The sequence below is a fragment of the Pseudopipra pipra genome, chromosome 2 (genome assembly GCF_036250125.1).
Source record: "Pseudopipra pipra isolate bDixPip1 chromosome 2, bDixPip1.hap1, whole genome shotgun sequence".
Taxonomy (NCBI): domain Eukaryota; kingdom Metazoa; phylum Chordata; class Aves; order Passeriformes; family Pipridae; genus Pseudopipra; species Pseudopipra pipra.
The window spans coordinates 80,761,441-80,783,534 of NC_087550.1; the positions used below are offsets into that span (position 1 = coordinate 80,761,441).

At 43.9% G+C, this 22,094-nt stretch overlaps 1 protein-coding gene across 3 annotated transcripts in view; it reads right to left on the bottom strand.

Moving 5' to 3' along the window:
- The window catches only part of FGF14 (fibroblast growth factor 14), a 401,680-nt gene extending 381,999 nt beyond the window's left edge, over positions 1-19,681 (bottom strand). Inside the window, exon 1 of one of the 3 annotated variants that reach the window (XM_064646102.1) lies at positions 19,067-19,681. In XM_064646102.1, the coding sequence (XP_064502172.1) occupies positions 19,067-19,274 (208 nt within the window). In that variant the 5' untranslated portion in view covers positions 19,275-19,681. The remainder of the gene's footprint in view (positions 1-19,066) is intronic. The other 2 variants (XM_064646100.1, XM_064646106.1) reach the window with 2 other exon arrangements.
- Positions 19,682-22,094: the final 2,413 nt, after the last annotated feature.

A 22,094-nucleotide genomic window follows, 5' to 3' on the forward strand; every position in this document is an offset into this window, starting at 1 on the left:
CTTATCCTTTGTCACTGCCCAGGGAGAAGTTGAATTTGGATAGAAAGCACTGTGGGGATAGTAAGTACTGTGGGGTCTTGGGATGAAGAAGAATGACCATCTGAAACTCTGTTTTAACTGTACAACAATATTTTTCTTATTCCTTTTTGTCCCTGAAAAAATATTTCAAGCAAGACAGGTTTCCAATCCTAGTTCTAAAAGTGAATAAATATATGACCATGACTTCAGTGTCTCCACTTCTATAGGTATTGTGACCTATTTATTTAATAAGAGAGAAGAAGCCACGGATAAGACAAATCAAATGTTACCTTCCTGTTACCTCTGGAACAATTTGAAAGACCAATGAAGAATAACAAAGAAATTTACTTAGGATCAAGGTTAGCTAGAGTAAACACTGATTAATTCCTAGCTTTTCAAAAACATTGCTAAAATGGAATACTTTCCTTATTTCCTACTGAAAGTACAATTCCTACTAAAGTATTTTCCATTTATATAAGTAAAATCATCTTAGGCTAAAATAATAATAAATGAAAGAAATTTATTAGAATTCACTTTGCATCTACTTTCATGCTGCTTATTAGATGAGTACATTTTTCCTTAGTTTAGGCAATAAAAATAACCCTAAAATCTTTAATTTTATTTCTTAAGTGTCTTGTCCTCTCTTTGACATGCATATGTTTGCTGCCCCTATATATATGGCTGTATTTTATTATTTAATTATGTGTTATATTAGGCCACTGGACCACTCCCTAACTAGGTATTTTAGAAAAAAACTATACAGCATTTAATGTGAGTTTATAAAGACAAAATCCTTAACAAGTCAACGCAGTTTCACTCATTTGCATGAGTGACAAATTTGGTCCAGCAATCTCAGTGGGTCTTGTGTCTTCTCTTTGCATGTACAGTTCTTCATAACTGCAGCCTGAAACCTGATAAGGTGACACGGGTCGTGCAGCATGCAGCTTAGTATGAACATGTTTTATTGTGAGTCGATTGATACAGTAAAATCAGTCCTTATTTAAGTTTCTTGTGGTACAATAACAGCTAGGAAGAGTCCAAACCTATGGAGAAGGAAAAAAGGCAATTGGCAACACTTTTGTTACAGCACCCAAGAGCAAAGCAAAAAAAACCAAAAACAAAAAAACTAACAAACAAAAAACCAAACAAACCACAGAAATAATAATTTCTTACTTTCTAAAGGATAAATCAAACATCTGGATTATTTGCAGGAACACTTGGATGCAGGACTGGAAGGGATACTAAGCAAGTCTGCAGATGATACAAAACTCAGAGGAGTTTTTAACTCTCTCGAAAGCAGGGAGGCTCTGCAGAGAGACCCCCAAAAATAAGAGGACTGGGCAATCACCAACCATATGAAGTTCAACAAGGGAAAGTGCCAGATTCTGCACCTCGGATGGAGCAAACCCAGATGTACAGACAGAATGAGGAATGAGATGCTGGAAAGCAGTGCCTTGGAAAGGGACCTGGGGGTCCCGGTCGACAGTAGGTTGAATATGAGTCAGCAGTGCCCTGGCAGCCAGGAGGGCCAACCATGTCCTGGGGGGCATAGGGTAAAGCATCACCAGAAAGTCCAAGGAGGTGATTATCCCGTTCTGCTCTGCACTGGGGCAACCTTACCTTGAATACTGTGTGGAGCTTTGGGCACTGCAATATGAGAAAGGTATTAAGCTCTTACAGAGTAACGCCTCCGTGATAACACATTTAAGAACAGAAAGGTATTGATCAGAAAGAATTCCAGCCAGGGAAGAGTGGAGTGAGAACATGTGAACAATGTAGACACCAAGGTCAGTGCAGAATGAGGAGCAGGAGGTGCTCCAGGCGCCAGAGCTGAGGCCCATTCAGCCCATGATGCAAACCATGGTGGAGCAGCTGTGCCCCTGCAGCCCATGGAGAACCATCACGGTGCAGAGACCCATGGTGCAGAGACCCATCTGCAGCCCATGGAGGAGCCCATGCTGGAGCAGGTAGATATCTGAAGGAGGCTGTGACCCCTTGGGAGGCCCAAGATGGAACAGGATCCTGCCAGGGACCTGCAACCCGTGGAGAGAAAAGCCCAGGCTGGGGCAGGTTTTTCCCAGGTAGGACTTGTGGCCCCAGTGGGGGACCCACGTTGGTACAGTTCATTCGTGAAGGACTGAACCCCATGGAGGAGTGACCCACGGGACAGCAGTTTGTGAAGAACTGTTGCCTGTGGGATGGACTCACACTGGAGAGGTCTGCCAAGGACTGTCTCCCATGGGAGGGACCTCACAGAAGCAGGGGAAGGACTCCTCTCTCTGAGCAACAGCAGTAACAACCGACCATAACCCCCATTCCCTGTCCCCCCGCACTTCTGGGGGAAGGGAGGGAAAACATGGAAGGAAGGAGGGGTGATGGGAAGGTGTTTTCAAGGTTGTTTTATCTCTCACTCTTTTGCTCTTATCCTGTTAGTAATAAATTTAATTAATAACCCCACTTTGAGTATGTTTTGCCCATGAAGGTAATCAGTAACTGACCTCTCCCAGCTGTTAACTCAACTCATGTATCCTTGGCTATTTTTTAAACTCTCTCCTCTGTCCAATTGCAGAGGGAGACTAAGAAAGTGGCTTTAGTGGGTACCTGGCATCCGGACAGGGTCAACCCACTACGAGTTGGAAAGGCTGGTTAAAAAACTGAATGCTAATATTAACTGTAAGAACCAAACATGCAAGTGGCACCTTCCATTTCACATTGTTACTAACTCAAGAGATCCCATTTATTAAATAATCATACAGAAATTTTCCCCCCAACACTCATCCAAGTCAAGGGCAATGTTCCTGCTTACTCAAAAGACCCTTGGTCTGGAGTTGAATCCTCAAAACAAATGGAATTCTTTTGTAACACAGCTGATATTCCAAGATATGAGAAATTAGCCATTAGCCTGATCCCACTGTTAGCATTACACTTTACCTTTAAGAACATTTTGAGATCTGTCAAAGCAGAATGGGAATTCGTATACTGTATTAGCCTATTTCTCTCTCAAATTATCACTAGAACTTTTGAACTAAAAATTGCCTGCCAAAAACCAAAATCTAAGTGAACTGAGCATCCACCGAAAAATCTTTCATGCTTCTTTGTACATGCCAAACTATGAAATATAAAGGCTGTAATACTAAAATTGTCCTGTAAGTGTTCTTTCAGGTCCTTATACATCCATCATAAATACGACTGTTTAGACATTATCTTTTTAAATCCTCATTACAGTATTGCCAAACATGGAGTAAAGTTGAGTGGACACAACTGATATGGCTGCTGCATGATGAAGAAGAATCAAAACATAGGTCATTTTATAAGTATTAATAATCTCGTGGTACCCATGAGCCTGGAAGAGCAGGGAGAGGAGGACACAGTGAATACTGTTAGTATAGTACATGGAAGTACAGAGAAGCTCTTTATAATAAAATTAAAACTAACAGTCTTTTTACATCTTTTGTAGAAGAGATGAACTGTCAGTAATAAGACCCAAAAATTTTGATTCCAAGTCACAAAAAGCAAATTTCCTTTGCTGGACATCTGGGTACCAGCAGCTTTGTTCTGTCTCCCTCTACTCCATTCACACAAATCCCTCTGCACACAGGTTGGATGGTATAGCGAGCAGATCATGTGCTCTTTCTATAGAAATTTCAGAAGCCTTTTCCCTTCCCATCTGTTATTCAAATCCACCCTAATTTGTTCAGAGCAGATTTTTTTCTCAGAGCAGATCTTTTTCTCAGAAGGGCAGCATTTGCCCCACAGTAAACTCAAAGTTCAAAATCTCTTCAGTCCTAAAGAAAAGGTTTCTCCTTTTAGGAAATATCTCCATGATATGAGTTAGGAAACTCATCAGGTGACAGAGTCACATGCTGTGCTTGAAAGATGATGGTCCTTGCCACTGTGGTGGCAAGGAAAAGCAGTCACCAGTTACTTCTTCTCGTCACTGAAGGGGAGTATAGGAGCAAGACCATGAGATCACTTACTGAGCACAGCAGAGTTCTCAGGCTTTTTAAAATCCATCAGGATTTTAAATACACGGAAATACACAGTGCTGCTGAGGCCCCACACTATAGCAAAGGATGTGAACTGACAGGAGCTTTGTATTGTACCCACAGAAGAGGAAAGAGTAGTGAGGAAGCATTACTCCAAGTCCCATCCCCAGGTGGAAGAATTTCCCCACTGGGTGCTGTAAAACAGGATTTTCACTCTTTATTTATCTGAAAGGATGATGAGGACAGAGAGATGGAAAAGGAAGGACAATAAGTAGATGGGCTGTAGTAAAGGTCATGGCACTGGTAAAAGTAACCATGCTCATGTCCCCACCCCTGGAGATATTCAAAACCTGAGTGGATGTGATCCTGTGCAATCTACTCTAGGTGACCCTGCTTTAGCTGGGGAGTTAGAATAGATGGTCTCCAGAGGTCCCTTCCAACCTGAACCGTTCTGTGATTCTGTGTCCTCTGTGGGCTAAGAAGAGGAAACACAAGCTAAGGACTTCTAAAACAAAATAATCTCTAATTAAGTAACTGCATCTAGGGGCAAGAGCAATCACCCCCGTCATCAGATATGGAATATTCTGACAGAAATTGTGCCTTTTAACAGGGTTATTCCAAGAAATGTAAGAGCAGCAGTTAATTTATTACCTTCAATAAAGAGTGGTAATAAGTTGCCCAGTTCTAAACAAAGCAGAAGAAGAAAGAAGAGTTTGTAAAAGTATCTGCAGGAAAGCTTCTGCTCCATCCTTTTGCTATGAAAGCACCGTGTGTGTTGAAAGATCTGGCAGCTCTTGAAGTGCAGATACGAGTTGCCTATGCAAAGTGCCACATTCCAGACACTCCTACTTACTAGCATTAAGAGAGTTGTTGATCAAGAACTGCTCACCACTAATTTAAACAAATTGTATATAATTGGTTCCTATAAACCCTACAGAAAATACTGTTTCACTACCTTAGCTGCCTGTCTCTTATTCTTAGTTCAAAAGTCTTAGTAGGCACTCACGAGGGTACCAAGAACACTGAGTTTAGTATCATGGAGGTTTTTGGCTGAACTGCCCTCCTAAGTTGAATATCTCTGAAATTAAAGGAAGAATTGTTATATTTTGTTTCAGTGATGGACCTTTATTTCATAATTATTGAGTACTGCAGGCCACTGGGCAGCATTTTACATACTGGCCATTTTACCTGTGCTCTTTCAGAAGCTTTATAAACTCACCATTATATCTAACTTCAAAAGAATTAATATTTTTAGTGCTATTCTTTGAAAAGTCCTGCTAAGATCTACTGAATACCATGTATTTCTATACTAGTCAGATCTTTCTGTACTAAATTTAAAAAAAAACAACCAACCAACCAAACAAAAAACTTTTAAAAAGGGTAGCACTCTGCCAGGATACTGTACATACCCCTGAGGGAGAAAATATTAGTGCCATGTACCAGGGACAAGGAGACTACCAGGTGACCTGCTTACAAATTTGTATACTGCAATGTGGGCAGTTTAAACTTTCATTCTCTGATATTCCTTTTTTTAGAAGTATCTTTCAAAAGGATTAGAAATTCCTGACAAGTCAGCCTTTCATTTTTATAAATTTTCTTCTAGGTCCTTCATTGTAGACACATTGAGATTTCTGAAATCCATTTGTGTAACCTCCAGTTTGTTCTGTTTTTCACTGTTGCCTGTATCTTACTGAGCAGTGAAAAGAACTTAATGAGTCTGAGAAAAAGCTCAGTTCTCCATAAAAGAAAATCCAAGAGGACGATGTCCACATCAGGGGGAAAATTCAGTCCCCACTGTTCCTTTGCTGCCTGTTTTATTTGGTTTCTCTAGACCCAGATTAGTTTGTTAACCTAGATTAATTAGCACCCTTGAATGTAAACTGAGGAAGACATGCTTGTTCTGCAAATTAGTCACTCTAAGTTAAAATAGAAGAAGATGAATGAAACTGAGGCTGATGTTGTAAGAATTATTCAAGTAATAGCAGATTAAGCAGAGAACTATTAAATCTGTACAAGAAAATTATTGTCTTCCACAGAAACAGGAGCCTTCCCTTACAGAGACCACGGAATGGAGGATTAGCAAGAAAGATTTGAGTATTTATTTTAAAAATCGAAAGCAGTGTGCCAAGGCCTAAAAACATCTCCTTTTTTTTCCTCTGAGAGCAAAGATCACTTTCCATCACAAAAATGGTCCCATGGAGAGCATGCTCCCTTTATCCTCCTGTAAAACACTTTTTTGGATGTCTTTATGACCAAATCTGACAATGGAGCACTGCAGCATAAAGCAGATAGCAAGAAACTTCCAGAAGAAGGATTAAAGGTGGTCCTTTCAGTTAGCACGCCAAAAAGAAAAACACTCTAAATGAGAAAACACAAAAAAACTTATTTCCCCAGCCTAGAGGGGAAAAGATATTTTCACTTCTGGAAAGAACCTCAATGCAAATAGTCTGGCCCAAGTTGTCTTAATTGCCAAACCACATGAAAGTCTCTAGACATGTTATGTTAATGTGCTACTAACAGAAGAAACAGTTTCCAAGATACCTAATACATTAGACCTAATACACGAGACGTATTTATACTGAAAGTCTTTTATTTCCCTATTGATAAAAAGACTTTACTGGCTTAGAAGATTTTACTTAACTTCCAAATTTACAGAGTGTTTAGAGCATTTTCAGAAATCCCAGCTTTTTCTAAGAAGCTCACAGCCTGAACACAACCCCTCATTGTGCTTCATTTTAAGGCAAAACATAACTGTGTCTCATCATCGGAGCTTTTCACAATTGCTTTTATCGTCAGCAATGAAAACATTAAAATTTCCATTCTTGTTAAATGCAACACCACTCTTAGCCCCAGATCAAGCAGTGATACTTGGGTTTCTTCAGATATTCAACTTGTAAAGGAACAGTCACCTTAAGGGGGTTTCAAGGAATTGAAGTGGAGAATCCACTATTTAAATTCAACCTTCTCATATTTAGCATTAAATGCAAGAGTAAACACACCCTTTGCATCCTTAAAGAAAAGAATCAAGGGATTCCAAATACTGTAAACTGATTTTCCCTGAAACTACTTAAAAAACCACAAGCAAACCAAGAACCAAATGCTAACTGCTTTATGCTTTCTAATTTTCATTAATTTAAGAAAAATACACATACAGTCATACTGTAAGCCAGATCCTTTTAATTCACAGACCATCACCAGGTGTAGCCCGCCAACATATCTAAAGCAACAATAATCAGAAAAAAATATTTCTTTACTCATGCTCCTCACAACTCTATAAGGGAAGAGAGGGACTGGTGGTCATGTGGGGAGAAATATACACCCTTAATTAAAGAAAGATCAAGAAACACATACAGCAGTAATGCAGGTTGATGCCAATATATCTCACCAAAAAGAAGGTGGGTGTGCAGTGAAAAAACAGGTTACTCAGATGACCAGTTTTGTTGCACATGCTCGCAAAAATGAAGGAGTGATCTCTGAGGTCAGTGAGAAGGAAAGGAAGTCAGTGAAGCAGCAGAAAAAAAGATTTTATTTAGAGACAGAGGAAAGCACCTGTCCTTCAGCTCTTCCTTACTCTGGAGCTCCATCTTGTTCTTTTTCCTTTCCCCAACAAGACTGAGCCTCCCTTCCTGTCTGGTTCATCCTCCTCAGAAATTCATTATGATTCATTCCCTGCAGACTCTGATCTCTGCTGCTCATCTGCCAGACTCACTCTGAGGTGGATGTACTCTGGTCTCCTTCCTCCACCAGTTTTTCACATGGTTAACCAAGAGCCCATAGGTAGCCCCTTACTAGGTGCTCCTTCTTCAAAGGAGAATCTCTAATATACCCATAGCCCTGCCAGGAAGGTGTTATGCTGTCATTAGCCAAGGTACAGTCCCCCTCTGAGGCTGGGGGCACAAGTAAATCACTCTACAAGTAGAGCTTCCCTTAACTTTCTTTGGTGGGAGTGGCAGGTTTTTTCTGATCCTCTTTGGCTATGTTTAGACTGCTAAATTAAAGAAGTGCTAGACCCCTGGTCACCCACACCCTTCCTTAAGTCCCAGGCAGTTTTGCACCACTTGAGCAAGCTCTCTCCAAGCCAAATGTGCTAGGGAGGGTGGTAACTGTAAGTAGTGTAGACATGACACAGCCTGAGCTATTTGGACTTGGATCAATCCCTGGCCCTTTTTAATTAAGCAATATAAATTCAATCTTGTGTTCCTGAACAACTAGGAGGAGTGTAAGGTGGGAGAGGGACATCAGTGCCAAACTGAAGGTGGAGAGTTCTTACTCACAATTCTGACTTGCCATCTGTTAACAAGAAGAAGGCTCTCCCTCTGAAGTTACTTGAAGATCTCCATTATAGGCTTCTTGATGCAAATTTATGATCATCTACAAGGTCTGAATGACACCTGACACTCTTGGCCTGTTTGACTGTGAACTTAATAAGCTACTGGAAGAAAAATGCAAATTAATATTGAACTTTTGTACTCTCCTATAGTTTGTACCACCCAGTGCATTGCGTCTGATACAAAGATTTACAAAGCTTAAGAACCACAGAAGCACATACTCTAGGTTTTAAAAGTTGTGCTGTAAATCAGTTTGGAGGGGGATAATACATTTCCTCTCCCCAGCAGTTACTGTGGCAACTATACTGGCTGCTTCAGTTTAGCTTGAGGGCCACCCTCATGAGCCATCTCATGTGACATCTCTCTTGCAGGTGGGCTGGCAGGTGTTAGCCCAGGCAGCTGGAGCACACACAGGACTCCACACACCCATGAAGGTCCAAAGCATCAAGGGCTGCCAGGCAGGCAGCTTGTAGGGCATTGGTGCAACAGCGCACAGGCAGGAGGCACTAGACACTCAGCCTGAGGTCACCCTGGAGGCCACTTCTTCAGAGATGTGCAGTGACAGCTGGTAGATTCATGAGAGTGTGGGAGCACCTTCATTTATAATAGCAAAGCAATGTTTACAAGGATATCTCACCTTTAGCAAGATAGCTATAAATGGAATAAATTGAGAGAAGCTAGACTCTCAAACATGACTGTCTGATATGTCCTTGGGAAAGAAGCACTTCTAGAAATAGATGTTTTCCATGAAAATGTCCTTAAATTTCAGATCTATTTGCTCTTCGATTGATAAGTAGCTTAAACAATTTCTAAATTCTGCCTGCCTGTAGGCCTCTCTATCACTAACCTGTCTAAATGACTACAGATTCCTTTAAAGCCTTTATTATTTACTTTATAATTTCTTTTATCATTCTGGTTTTTCATCTCCCTCTGAGAATAAGTGGGAGAGAAAGCATCCCACACTATTCATGTATCATCCACATAGCCTCTGAAAAAAATCTCACCTAATGTACTAACGTCGCATTCTGACTTTTGTTCGAACTTCAGCAAGTTCCACCCCCAATGTCTTAACCTGCATATGTAACTACAAGGGCTTAGCATTTATTTTCTCATCTTCTATCTTAAGTCTATTCACAAGTGTTCTTTTTGGCAGCCTACCTAGACCACAATTTCTCCAGACAGCCATGGAAGACCAAGGCAAACGGGCTTCGGCAAATGTAACAAACCCTCATTTTGCTGTTTCTCCTGATATTTTGTTAAAAGATTTTAACCTAGCCTGCACAACATACAGCTTACTTTTGCTTTGGTTATAAGGTCCTAAACTGCTGCCTCCACTTTTACTCACTTTTACTGGCACAACTGGAATAAAATCATTCTCATCCGGCATCTAAGAGAATCTTAGTAGCCCTAACAAAATACCTCTACAGACAAAATACCGTGAAATTCACCTTCATAATCTTAGGTTCAATTATTTTTTCTCATTGTGCTTAAGGACATTTCTTTTTTCTTTCTTCTTTTTTTTTTTTTTTTTTTTTAACGAGACCACCATATTGAGTTAGCTTTTTGAGAAACCCCCCAGACTGTGTTTTCATCAGTGGTGCATAGCAATGGCCAAAATTGACATGCATAATGTCAAAGTGATAAAAAAGCCAATGTCTTCTCAGACATGCTGAGAAGAAAACTGAAAACTTTCAATGAGGAGAAAATATCTTCTGGGGCACACAAATCACTGGGCTCATCTCCACTTCATGTCAGTAATGCTTCAGATACATCATTTCTTATAAACCGCAAAGATGAACTGAAATGAGGAAATACATTAGGACAGAAAATCATGACTCCATTCCCACTACTTTGATGAAAATTCCTCCTCTCATGGATAAACTGATTTATTTTACACATATATGTATTACACAGGAAACTATAACAGCTTAACTTACTTTCTCTCACACTTTCACAACTCCACAAACACTATCAGAGTTTAAAGTCCAGTTTAAAAACAAAATAAGACCTCCTATTACGTTCAATAATAAAATAAACCTGTGCAGTCATTCTGCTCATGACCACTAACTAATTATTTGAAGTTGTGCAGAGAACTTAAAAATACCTGAAATACAATTAAGAGCCAATTTTCCTCAAAGATCCTATCTAAAGTGAGATGCTTGCACAAAGAGAAGGTGAAAGAACTGAAAGAGATGTGAGAGGCAATAATGGAGACAACAGTGTTTGGAATAGATCAAGGTCATATTTGTAGAGATAATAAACATCTGAGTAAGGCCAGAAGACTAGAAAATGTTGGTACTGAAACTCTGTGTAACCACACTTTTTGAGGCAGAAAGTGTCCTTCAGATGGGAGTATAGATTTATAAGAGCAAGGGGATAGGAAGAAATCTCTTAGGGGTGCCAAGCTTTACAAACTTTATCTGTTAATTCTACTTTAAAACATGGATTTTAGTGAAAGGTGGAAGAACCCAAGCCATAAAATTGTCTTGGTTTTAGACATTGTGAATTTAGTTCAAATCTGAGATCTTGGGTTGATCTCCTGGTGGGATAATCTGCCTAAATCACACCTAGGTTCAGTTTCTCAGGAACTATTAGCATTCTGGGTTTGACTTGAAATTTCCAGTTGAAAGAAAATCAGAACAGTAAAGTGGTTTTTTGTGTCATGAGCACTATGAATTAATAGGGACTACTATTAATTTAAGCCTTATTAAGATATTCCTGATAGGATACTCTATAAGATACTACTATACTAATGATTTAACATACTTTTTTAAGCATTTTGCTCTTCTTTAATTTTTCTACATCTTTTTCTATATTTTCCACTATGTTTTGCACTAGTAGTTCCTCTTCATCTCGTTCAGTGTCAATAAATGTGCCTATACAGCAATGAGTGATACGTGTAGAAACTATTGAGCAATGGTAATGCTCCATAATGCACTTCTCTAATGAGAAGCATGAACTGCAAACTGTATAATCTGGACATTGTTTGAATGTAGGAGGACATGCTTAGAAATACATTTACTGAAAGAGTAACAAGTCTGGCAAACTTGCCTTCTTTAAATTAACGTTTTCGGCTCAAACCTCATTAAAGAGCAATGAAATTCCTGTGTATTTCCTTTGCTAGCATTGGTGAGAACCAAGAGACTCATGTGTAAACAGAAGTCTTTGCTTTTATATGCAAGCTCTCTCCTGTTCAAACCATTCAACAATGGTAAAAAAATTCTAGTTTTCGGTCACACTGGAGCTTAATTCTTTAAAAGCTTCTTCGAGGGAGTCATATCCTTCTTCTTCCCTCAAGGGAAAGGACTTTGTGAAAACATGCCCTTTTCAGGAGATATTCCCTTATCCCATAGGCCTAGAAAATCCATAGAAATTAACTCCTTTTAGCTGGATGAAAGTAGAGTGTTCAAAGGGATGTGTCAGCTGCTGCCTCATTTGTGTCCTCCAAAGCCAAAGGTACCTTATATCCTCAGCAAAACAAGTTACACTGCATGGAAACTGAGATGATAGAAATACACAGTACTTCAGGACAGCTCAAGGAAGAAGAAGAGACCATGAAAGAAGTGCTTTTCACCTGAAAAGCACTGTAATTGGTAATTACAAATACAGGGCAGAAAAAGCAGGGTTAGCCTCTGTTTTTCAACAGAATAACCAAGTACCCATAGAAAGTGCAAACCCCTCCACATCCTTTCCACATGGCACATGGTTATGTGCAGCTCGCTGCCATGCAAAGTTTTCCTATGCCCAAAAACAGAAATGCAGTTTGATAAGTAAATTTGTGTAGCTCTTTCAGAGGCTGCTACATGCAGTGGCCTGAATACAAGCTCTGACCTCAGACAGACAAGTGACAGCTGAAGACTGAGAGGATGGATTAGGGGAAGTATCAAACCTAGATTTGCCCCAGGTCTTGTATTTTTGCTTACACCATCTAATGCCCAGAGATGGGGACAGGACGTGTTCAAGAGCTAAGGCACAAGTCCTGTACATTCTGTATCCTCACTGTGTTCTTATCTTTACAGATGACAAAACCATACACACAAAAAACATGGATGACTTGATGAATTTTCAGTGAACAGCAAAGTCTATTCCTCTACCAGTTCAGTAAAATACAGGCTTTTTGAGAACCTCCTTAGAATAATTTTTTCATAGAGGATTACAGTTTATTTGTGTCACTGTCTGTGAACAAAAGTCAAAACAATTCCAATTGAATTAAAATGTTTAACCTTGGTTTGATTATACTGTCTGATGGGACCAGGTACATTTTAGTGCCACAAAAAGATTAAGCCACGTAATTTCCAAGATATTGCCTTCTGAATGCCAATGTTAAAACTTGTTCAGTGCAATTCCTCATGCTGTTTCCAGTTAAAAGTAAAATAAGCAGGTGTCAGAGTGAAAACACAAAATACAGACATTAAAATTAGACTATCAATTTCTGCTAGCAACTGCATGACATCTTTTGTCATCTGACCCACACAGCCATTCAATATTAACTCAAAAACTATTAAAATATTATGTTCACCACGGTATGTTACCTAAACTAATGCATTAAATTTTACTGCCGAAGGTGTTATTCATCTGAATAGTGCATTGAATATTACTACAGATATTGTTATTCTGAATTCTCAATGCTATTTCATCAGCAACTATTTACTTTCCTTGTTACTATTAATGTTAGTGCTTCTAATAGCATATGCTACAGATACACCAAACCTGCATTCCATCTACACATTAAAAGCCTTTCACTTGATTATTGTTGAGGTTTTGCCCTCAAAAAGTTCTTCTTCAGAGTCAGCGTGCTCCTGTTTTGAATAACAAATTTGTTAGCTATTCACACTCTATTTACCTTTACTGCAGAGTATATTAATAATAATATATTACTTACATTTTTCTTGCTGGGCGTTCAGTCCATCATGGTACCAAACACCATTAGTTCCCTTTGCAATTATTATTTTCAGTACTTCTGGTTGGCTCTAAAGATCCACTTCAAGAATACAATAATTTTTTTTTAATAGTTTGTCCAAAGATGAATATACTCTTTTCAGCAGTTTATTATATGATCTCCAACAAAAATAGTAGTATTTTTGACATTAGTAGTATTATGACAGTAGAAGCACATTCTGTGGAAGAAGCAGGCTCTTTCTGAATGAAGCTTGGCCATGGTCCTGCAAAGTTTATTTCCAGGTACACTGTTTTTCTACTGTACACACACATATACTCTTTCTGTACAGTGGCAAATAGCTCTCGGGTACATTAATCGTACATCAAGCCTCATGCTATGTCTCAGTAATTTTTTTTCACAACAAAGATTGTAAAACTTTAAGATCATTCAATGTTTTCCTACTCAGTAAGTTGTTCAGTAAACTAGTAATTTATCTTTGAAAAGCTATCATTTGCTGAAATGCGAAAAACAAACAAAAGGTCCAACAGCACACTTGTGCAATGTTCAGACATTGCCTGTGATTTCTAACAAGCAGGAAAGCAAGGCATAGGAAAGCAACAGTGTGTTCAAAATCACAAAAGCCATCTAGAAGAGAATTAGGTAAAGAAACAAATCACTTCTCCCAAAGTAACAAGATCATCATTGACTGAATGAAACATGCTCCAGCAGGACTCACTGCTCACAGGCACATTTGGCAAACATCCGTAAATATTCAGCAGAGATTAATTTGCACACAACCACTTCATTTATCCAGCTGGATTCCAGACTCGCAGTGTTTCATCCTATATATTAAGTTTTCTATGAAAACTTCAGTAGTGAACCTACACCATCTACAAAATGCCACCTCAGAGTCAGTGTAATGCCCCGATTCCTGTTTCTTTAGATTTATGAAGTTCTCTTGAAAAACTGGTTTCCAGTTTCAAGCAACTCTCTACTCTCCAGATCATATTTTTACAAGCATTTACTGGACAGAAAACCTTTACAAAGAGACAAATTCTGAATATCTAAATCACTCCTTATCTAGATTTGAGGTCAATAGACATTTTAGCTTAAAATTTATATACTTAACATAATCCAAGAAAGTTATGCAGGATAAACATCAAACTCAAATGAAAACTACATACACATAAATATTTAAACCAATGGTATCTGTAAATACATTTTTTGTATTTTCCTTAAGCCTAAGTCATCTTTTTTTGTATTTGAATTCATTTATAAATGGCCTGTCATTAGTAGACATTGAACTAGGTGCAAACATTTTATCACAGTAGGGAGATACATGAGCAGGCATAAATTTCACCCCTTAATAAGTAGAATATGCAATTTAATTTGATCAAGAATAATTAAATTTGTATAAATTCAGGAAATGTATTCCATAGAGGACAAAACTCCAGAAGGTGAAATATATGTAAATAGGTAATTTTACATTTGAGCAAGAGAAACAGATCACGGCTCAATTACCATTACGAATTGTGGTATTCAAGCAGTCAGAGCTGCTTTTCAGACCTACAGGAGAGAAACTTCAAGGACCCAATCCCACAGGTCTTACTGAGGCAAAATACCCTTTGTCTTTTGGTGGGAAGTTTGTTTTCTATGAGTAAGAAAAGTGGGGAGGCCAAATTGTTTTAGAAATCAGACAAAGACACATACTGTATGTTTTATGGACAGGACCCAAGCTTCCATTTCAAACAGATCCTTGCACGGCTGTGCTTAGAAACTTTTTCAAAATTGTTAGCAATCATGAAATAACAATCTAGCTATTTTATGGAGAAGGAAATTAACGAGGGACTATGCAGACATTCCAGTTCATCCACAGCCTGTATTTCTTTTTAAATAGGTTTTGTATTTGAGATTGATATAGGATTGATACTTATTTCCTAAACTAAATTCCTCTATCAGCGACATATTTATAGTAATGCCATTTTCCATCTATTCTCCTGTCAACAACCATGACTGCATTGGAGAGATGCTTCTCCTTGGAGGTAAAAATGGAGAGGAAACCCGATCCATCCTGTCTGTTGGGTTGCCACCAGGAGTGAAATGTGATAGCAATTCCTGCAATGGGGGCATCTAGTACTCCAGCCAACTAAAACATCTCCCATAGGCACCCAAACAGCTGTCATCCGGGGAAAAGAAAATCTATTCACTTGCTAGATTTGCTTCAAAAGGCAGCCAGAGATAACCTCTTTCCTCATTTCTTCTCAGGCCCCAAATCCTCCCCATGACGTAGCCATTCCCAAACTAAACAAACTCAGTTTAGAGCCTGGAGGTGGTGGTGGGGAAGCCACCAGGATGGCATATTATTGCAAGCCATGGCTCAGGGCATATGGTCTGGAGCAACTTTTAACTCTTTGTGAGAAAAAACAATCTCTTTTTTCCACACTTTGAGAAGTCCTCTCTGTGTGTACAGCAAACAGGAAGGGTAGAGTTAGATAGAAATAATTACAAAAGCAAACATTTTCGTGCTGGACAGGACACTGTGGATACGTGGGGCTTCATTACTTTTGGCACCATCAGGAACACTCAAAAAAATTCAGTAGCTGAAAACACAGACACACCTATTGATTTGCAAAGTTTTTGTCCTTATAAAGAAATGTAAAGAGGTAAATAATTGTAGTAATCAAAAACAGCTCCTCTATCCAGGATATGAAATTTGAAACCAAGGGGTTTCAGCCAGCTGCATTTCTGTGATGAATAAAACAAAGCCTCCTGATGCAACTCTACCAGAGACTTGCACACAGCCCGTCGGACACCACATCCCTCCCTGCCCCACTCGCCCTCCCTCCCCCTCCCCCCTCTAGAGCTCCGATAGGTGCCGGTAATCCCGGTAGGGCCACCTGAGGCCCCGGGAGACGGCAGGGGAGCCCGGGAGGGGGTCATCACACGTGCAGCCAGCGGTGGGGAGGAAACGCAAAGCAGAGAACATTTGGAAAGGAGCCACCCAGTCCCATTTCTGGAAATACACCAGCTCTTGAAAGGGATAAAAAAAGTGCAGCAGGCCTAAAATAGCTGAATAAACTGCAATTACAGCCAGCGTTAGCTGCCTAACCTGCTGGATTTTCCGCACGGTTGGATCAGCGGCAGCTGCTCGTTCATGTGATGCCTTTTGAGACTAAAAAACCCAGCGGTTCCTGAAAAGTTTGGCGGGCAAAGGGGGCCGGGGGCGGGTGGCGAAGCCCCACGCCGCAGGGGGGATGGGGATCTCCGGCTCCCGCGGGCCGAGCTGCCCGCAGAGGGGGAGGCCCACGGCCCGGAGCGCGGGGGCACCGGGGAGGTCGGGCATCACGGCACTGGCTCTCTGCGCTCCCGCAGGCTGCCCCAGCCTGGGTGGAGATGATCTGCCGTCAGAGCAACAGAGCCTGTGACCGAGCTACCAGCTAATCCGGCCAAGCGGATTATTAGCCTCCTCAGACAGATAGCCGCAGTTCGGCGCTCCCGGGAACGGCTCGGCTGGGCTCGGCGTCCCGGCTGCTCCGCCGGGATCGCGTCGGAGCGGAGCGGAGCAGCGCAAACTGTGCGGGCGGGGAGCGAGACCGAGGATCTGGCCGGCGGGGTTCGTACCTGCCAGACCCCCTGTCAGCGTCCACATCCCCCTCGCCCCGTTCACCTCTCTTGCTTAGACGTGCTCCCCCCACTCCTTCAGGAGAGGGGATCAGCCCTCTTCAGACCAGGTCAGCCCTCCGCAGGCAGGGTGGCGGTGCCACTCCAGCCACCCAAATCCGCTCATCCCGTGCAGAGGGAGTAGGTAAGTGCGGCAAAGTCCCCGGGGAGGTGGAAAGCTGTGCTGTGGCCCCTGGCACTCCGAGATACATGACTTGGCTTCAGGGGCCGATGCTTTGACAGCGTCCCCTCTGCAGAGGAAGGACACGGGTCCTTGGGGGAGGGCTGGAGGGTGAGGGGGATATACACCTCTCCCACCGGTATGCAAACTGAGAGGTCTAGAAACCACCAGCCCCCCACTTCCAGAATCCCTTCCTCCAGAACATCGCCTCTTGCCCAGAGCACCACGGCGCTATGGGGCGGCAGCAGCGGGCAGGGCAGGCAGGGCCACGCCGTGGCTCTGCTCTTCCCCCGCGGTCACGGCCCTGTGTGCGTGGCCCGGGCAGGGGGAGAGGGGCGTCCCCAGGGACTGCGAGAAAGTGTCCGGCTGCCCTGCCCCTGTCTGCTCCATTCCTCCCCGGGGGGCACACGGCAGGGAAGTGGCCCTCGGCTGGCCGCAGCGCCAAGGGGCTAGTGAAGCAAAGGGCACTTTGCGGGAGGCTGAGCGCAGCCTCCGGCGGGGCATTTCGGCCTCTGGTATGCTAAGAAGTGGCTGCTTTTCGCTGCTGCGGCAGCGGCGGGGGGAAAGGGGCGAGACGAGCTGGTAAACGGAAGGCGGGGGCGGGGAGGGGTAAATCCGCCGATGTGCCCACCTCGGCTCTGCACCGGTCCTGGACTGTGCAGAGCAGGAGCCGGTACCCCGGCTGCCGGAGAGGAAAGGGGTGCGGGCTGCCAGTGCTGCTGCTTGTTGATGTTGGGGTGTCAGAGAGGTAACGAGAGCCTATGATCTACTACACTGCAGTGCCAGCGTCAAGAGCCTTCTGCTCGGGAGCTGCCACTGCAGGGCAGCCGGCACACACACACACCAGCGCGCACACACGGCATCCCTCCCCTCACGGCATCCCTCCCCTCACAGCCTGGACTCCGGCGGCTCTCATCTCCCCAAGCACTCAAGTGCTTGAAGACAACCTGCCGGCCGCGGGGAGCGAGCTCGGCGGTGGGGGGGACCGGAGGCCGGTATCTCCCCTGAAAAGCTTGGCTCCCCCGCCTGCCAAGCATCCCTCCTCGCCCACCTTGCTCGCCAAGCCTCGGGCTTGGCCGCACGGACGCCCCGAGCAAGAGGGATGCAACAGCAGCAGCGTGACCCCCGGAGACCAGGCGGCCCAGAGCACCTGCATTTGCATTTCTTATGTAATGTACTGCAAGTTTCCCCCTCGGAACCGGGCTGAACTGAAGCGCATGATCCCGACTGCCAGGCAGACATGGAGACGGACGCAGAGACACCAGCGTGTGCACAGAGGGGTCATCCCGGCAGGGATACGCCGAGGAGCGGCGCAGCCAGCCAACCCGCCGGTGTTGCTGCGGCCGCTCAGCATAGCTGGCTGAGTTGCCACCTGGGCACAAGCCCTAAGAAAGTGTCCACCTCCATCCCTCACCCCCCTCCACCCTCCCGGCCTAGAGTGCCGGAGGGCGAGTGATAAGGTAGAGCCCCCAGGCCGGGGGCGGGGGGTGTCAGGCTTGACTTTAGAAAGCAGAGCGAGGCGGTGGGTGGGTGTGTGTGCGTGTAGGGTGACATACTGCAAGCTATTCAGAAAGTGCTGTGCAGGACCCAAGCCCCGTCACACTCGCCCACCGCAGGCAGGGCCGGCTAACACCAGCACAGGAGAGCCAGTCTCCTCTTTCCAAAACTGACTGGGGGGTTTGCATCGTGGTCGTGAGTGGGGGGCTATAACGGCTTCCCCTCAATATGGGTAGTGATATAAAAGTTTCCACCTTGGAAATAGCACATAGGAACTAGGAGATGCCGGCTGGGCTAGGGTCGCCTTTGATTATTTTTTTTTCCCCTTTTCGGTGGTGACAGTGGCTGAAGCTAATCCAAACCGCTCCTTGCTTATTCATACACGTACGCACATGCATGTCCGTGCTGGCCTCTATATATCCCCCCTTCTCCCCTCATCAGGATTGCAGATCTACCTCGGCGAGCAACAGACAGGTTAGCATAGAATAAAAACAGCGCATTGCAATGGATTGCTTACCAGTTGGGTTCTTGTTTTTCTTAAGACTCTTGCCACAAAGACACTGCAGCATATGCGATCCTTTGCTGAAAATGTTCCAAAGAAACCACATTGATTTGGGCGAAAAGCAATCCAGCAGCTTATACACCCTGAGAAAGAAGAGATCCTTGTGGTTGCATAATAATAAATTGAGACCAGTTCTCCTGAAGAGGGGCACCAGTTTTATCATAGAAAAAGCGATTATATTCCGTTCTTCTCCCAGTTTTTTTTCCTCACGTGGTATATTTCTTTGAGACTTTTCAATGGATGCTTTTTTTTCAGCCAGGCTGAATGGTTATTCCCCCTAGACCAACACTGGATTATAACCAAAAGCGTGGAGAGCAAATATAAGAAATCCCTTTTTTCAGCATGAAGCCAAACGAAAAGTAAGATAGTGAAATCCCAGCCGAGGCCAAAACCTCATCGGAGACACCGGCAAAACGCAGAAGAAAGATCCCCAGAGAGAAAACCATAGCCTGGTACTTGACTGCTAGGAGGATGGGTGGATCTGCAGAACAAAAGCCACGGCAGGATCCATCCTACTGAACGACTGCCATTGTGCAGCCCCGCGGCGGGAGAGCGCACCGCCAGCACCCGGCGAAGCCCAGCTGAGGCGCAGAGAGCGCTGCCGGCCGCGGGCGCGGACCCCGCCCGCAGCCCCTGCCGATGCCCCGCAGCCCCCGCCGCCGCCCCGCGACGCCGCCCGCCCTCGCCCGCGCGGGCCGCTCGCCTGCCGGCCCCGCTGCCGCTGCGCCCCGCACCGCCCCGCACCGCCCCGCACCGCCCCGCACCGCCGCGCAGGAGGCAGCACCCCCGCCCCGCGCCGCCCGCCGCAGCCTCGGCGCCCAGTCGCCGGCGGGCGCCGGGGGAGGAGGAGCCGCCGAGCCCCGCCGGCCCCGATCGCCGTCACGGACCCACGTGCGGTCCGGCCCGGCCCGGCCCGGCCCGGCACCGCCCGCGGGCAGCACGGCAGCGCTGCCCTGGGGCCGGCCGCGGGACGAGCAGCCCGCCCCCGAAGTGCCCTGGACCCAGACACCTGTCCCTTCCCCAAGTCTGGCTCTTGCTCGTCTTGGCCATGCCATGGTCTCAGCGGGCACGGATGACCAACGCAGTCGTGAGCTGAATAAATCAGCCTGAGGGGAGTGTTTCTAAATGCTGTTCCTGCTGGCATCAGACCTAAGGAGTGTTCTGGTGAGGTCTGGGGTTTGCCCCAGCAGAGGCAAGCACTGTCTGTGTCATTATGGGATAATGCTGTGAACAGTGGAGCCTTGGGTCGGGACTGGGGTTCCCAAGTACCACAAATACCCAGAGAGGCAGTGCTAACATAGCCCCACAAAGCACCTGCTGCACAGCCGAGTTGACAGGTCCACGGGCAGACATACCAGCTCCTGAACAGTGCCAGTCATTGCTCTCCATAGGCCCACCCAGGGAGCATTACCCTTTCAGCAGTCCTCCCGGCCTCCGCCTGAGGAATGCCCAGATTGTCTGCCCTCACACATGGCAGTGGTAGCACTGGAAAAGCTGGAAGTTGATGCCCATGTTCTCCTCTTCCCCTTTAGATTCTCTGTGGACCGTTTGCATACTGGAAGATGGTGGAAGATAGGACAGAGTAATCTATATCCACCTTCATGATCATCTTTACTCCTTTGAACAAAGGTTCTCTCTTTGACCATTAGCTTTTTTCCAGTATCAGAATACAAACTGGAAGTACCAGGAGACTGGTTTCATCTATGGCATTTCTATTAATATTCACATTCGTTTAGACATGATCAGGTGTTGGTGTTTTCTCCTGAAGCCATGGAAGCTGCCATTGCTCAAGGAAGTGTAAAACTAAAATATGAAAAAAACAGAGGTTTGTGTGTGTGCTTTTTCTGCTCTGCCAGGATCTCTGTTTGCTTATCAATTTTTGAGAAACTCTTACAGTAAACGTTTTGCCAGCACACTAAAAAAAGCACTGGGAAATAGAACTTTTCCAATAGTTTTAATTTCATCAAGATTCTGGATTTACACACATAGATGAGCTGCTTGGTTACCAGATCCTTGTCTACATGCTATTTAAACATCATCACCCTGTTTTATGGAGATGAAGAGTGATACACAGGAATGAAGTGCTGTATTGTGAGAAGTGGCCCGTGGAATTTGCAGAACTTTGGAGAGTTCCTACCTCTGAGCACCCAAGTTTTTAAAAATAAAAAGAAGCCAAACTTGATAAAGTGTAAGAGAAGTTAGAAAGAGTGAGGCAAAGGTCACAGAGGTGATACTTCTTAATGCTAAGAAGTGGCTGGTCTCTTGTTCCATCCCCTTGGCTGTGCTACCTGCTGAGTTAACGGACTGTCCTTCCTGGTGTGCAGACGTTCCACAGGCTGCTGGGAAGACAAGCTGGCTCAGCCACCTTGCAGCCAGCTGGCTGGGAGTTCACAACAGCCCTAGTGCTATTCATGGGAGCTCATATGTCACGACTCCCTACAAACATAAAATTGATCTAGAGTATTCCCAAAATATCTGAGATCTGTGTTTATCCTCTCTTGTCCACAAGAGCCAACAATATATAGCTGGAAACAGTTTTTGATCTGTAGAAAACAAAAAGTCATTTACAAGCTTCCCACCCAAGTAATTGGTTTATATACCTCCCTCAGGCTAGCATGGAACTTCCTACTTTCTAAATGAAAATAAAACTTCTCTTTATCATCTCACCATCATTCACTTGTCAGGAATTGTGGCTACAGAACTGAAGGGGGCTGGTTCTGAAGGCAATAATAAGATTTAAGGTTTACTATAATTATAACAGAGGCAGAAACTTCATATTTCAACAGAGAAAGCAAAAACACACCTTACCTGTCTGGTAACTTAATGGCCTTCAAGAGGTCTCCAAAACACAGCAGGCCTGCAAAGAAATACCTGAGCAAGAGCAAGCATTTATTCAAAATTCCTCTTTACGCAAAGTCAAAGCCTTTTGAAAGAAGAGTTGACCTAATGTGAAAAAAAAAAAAAAAAAAAGAAACACAACAAA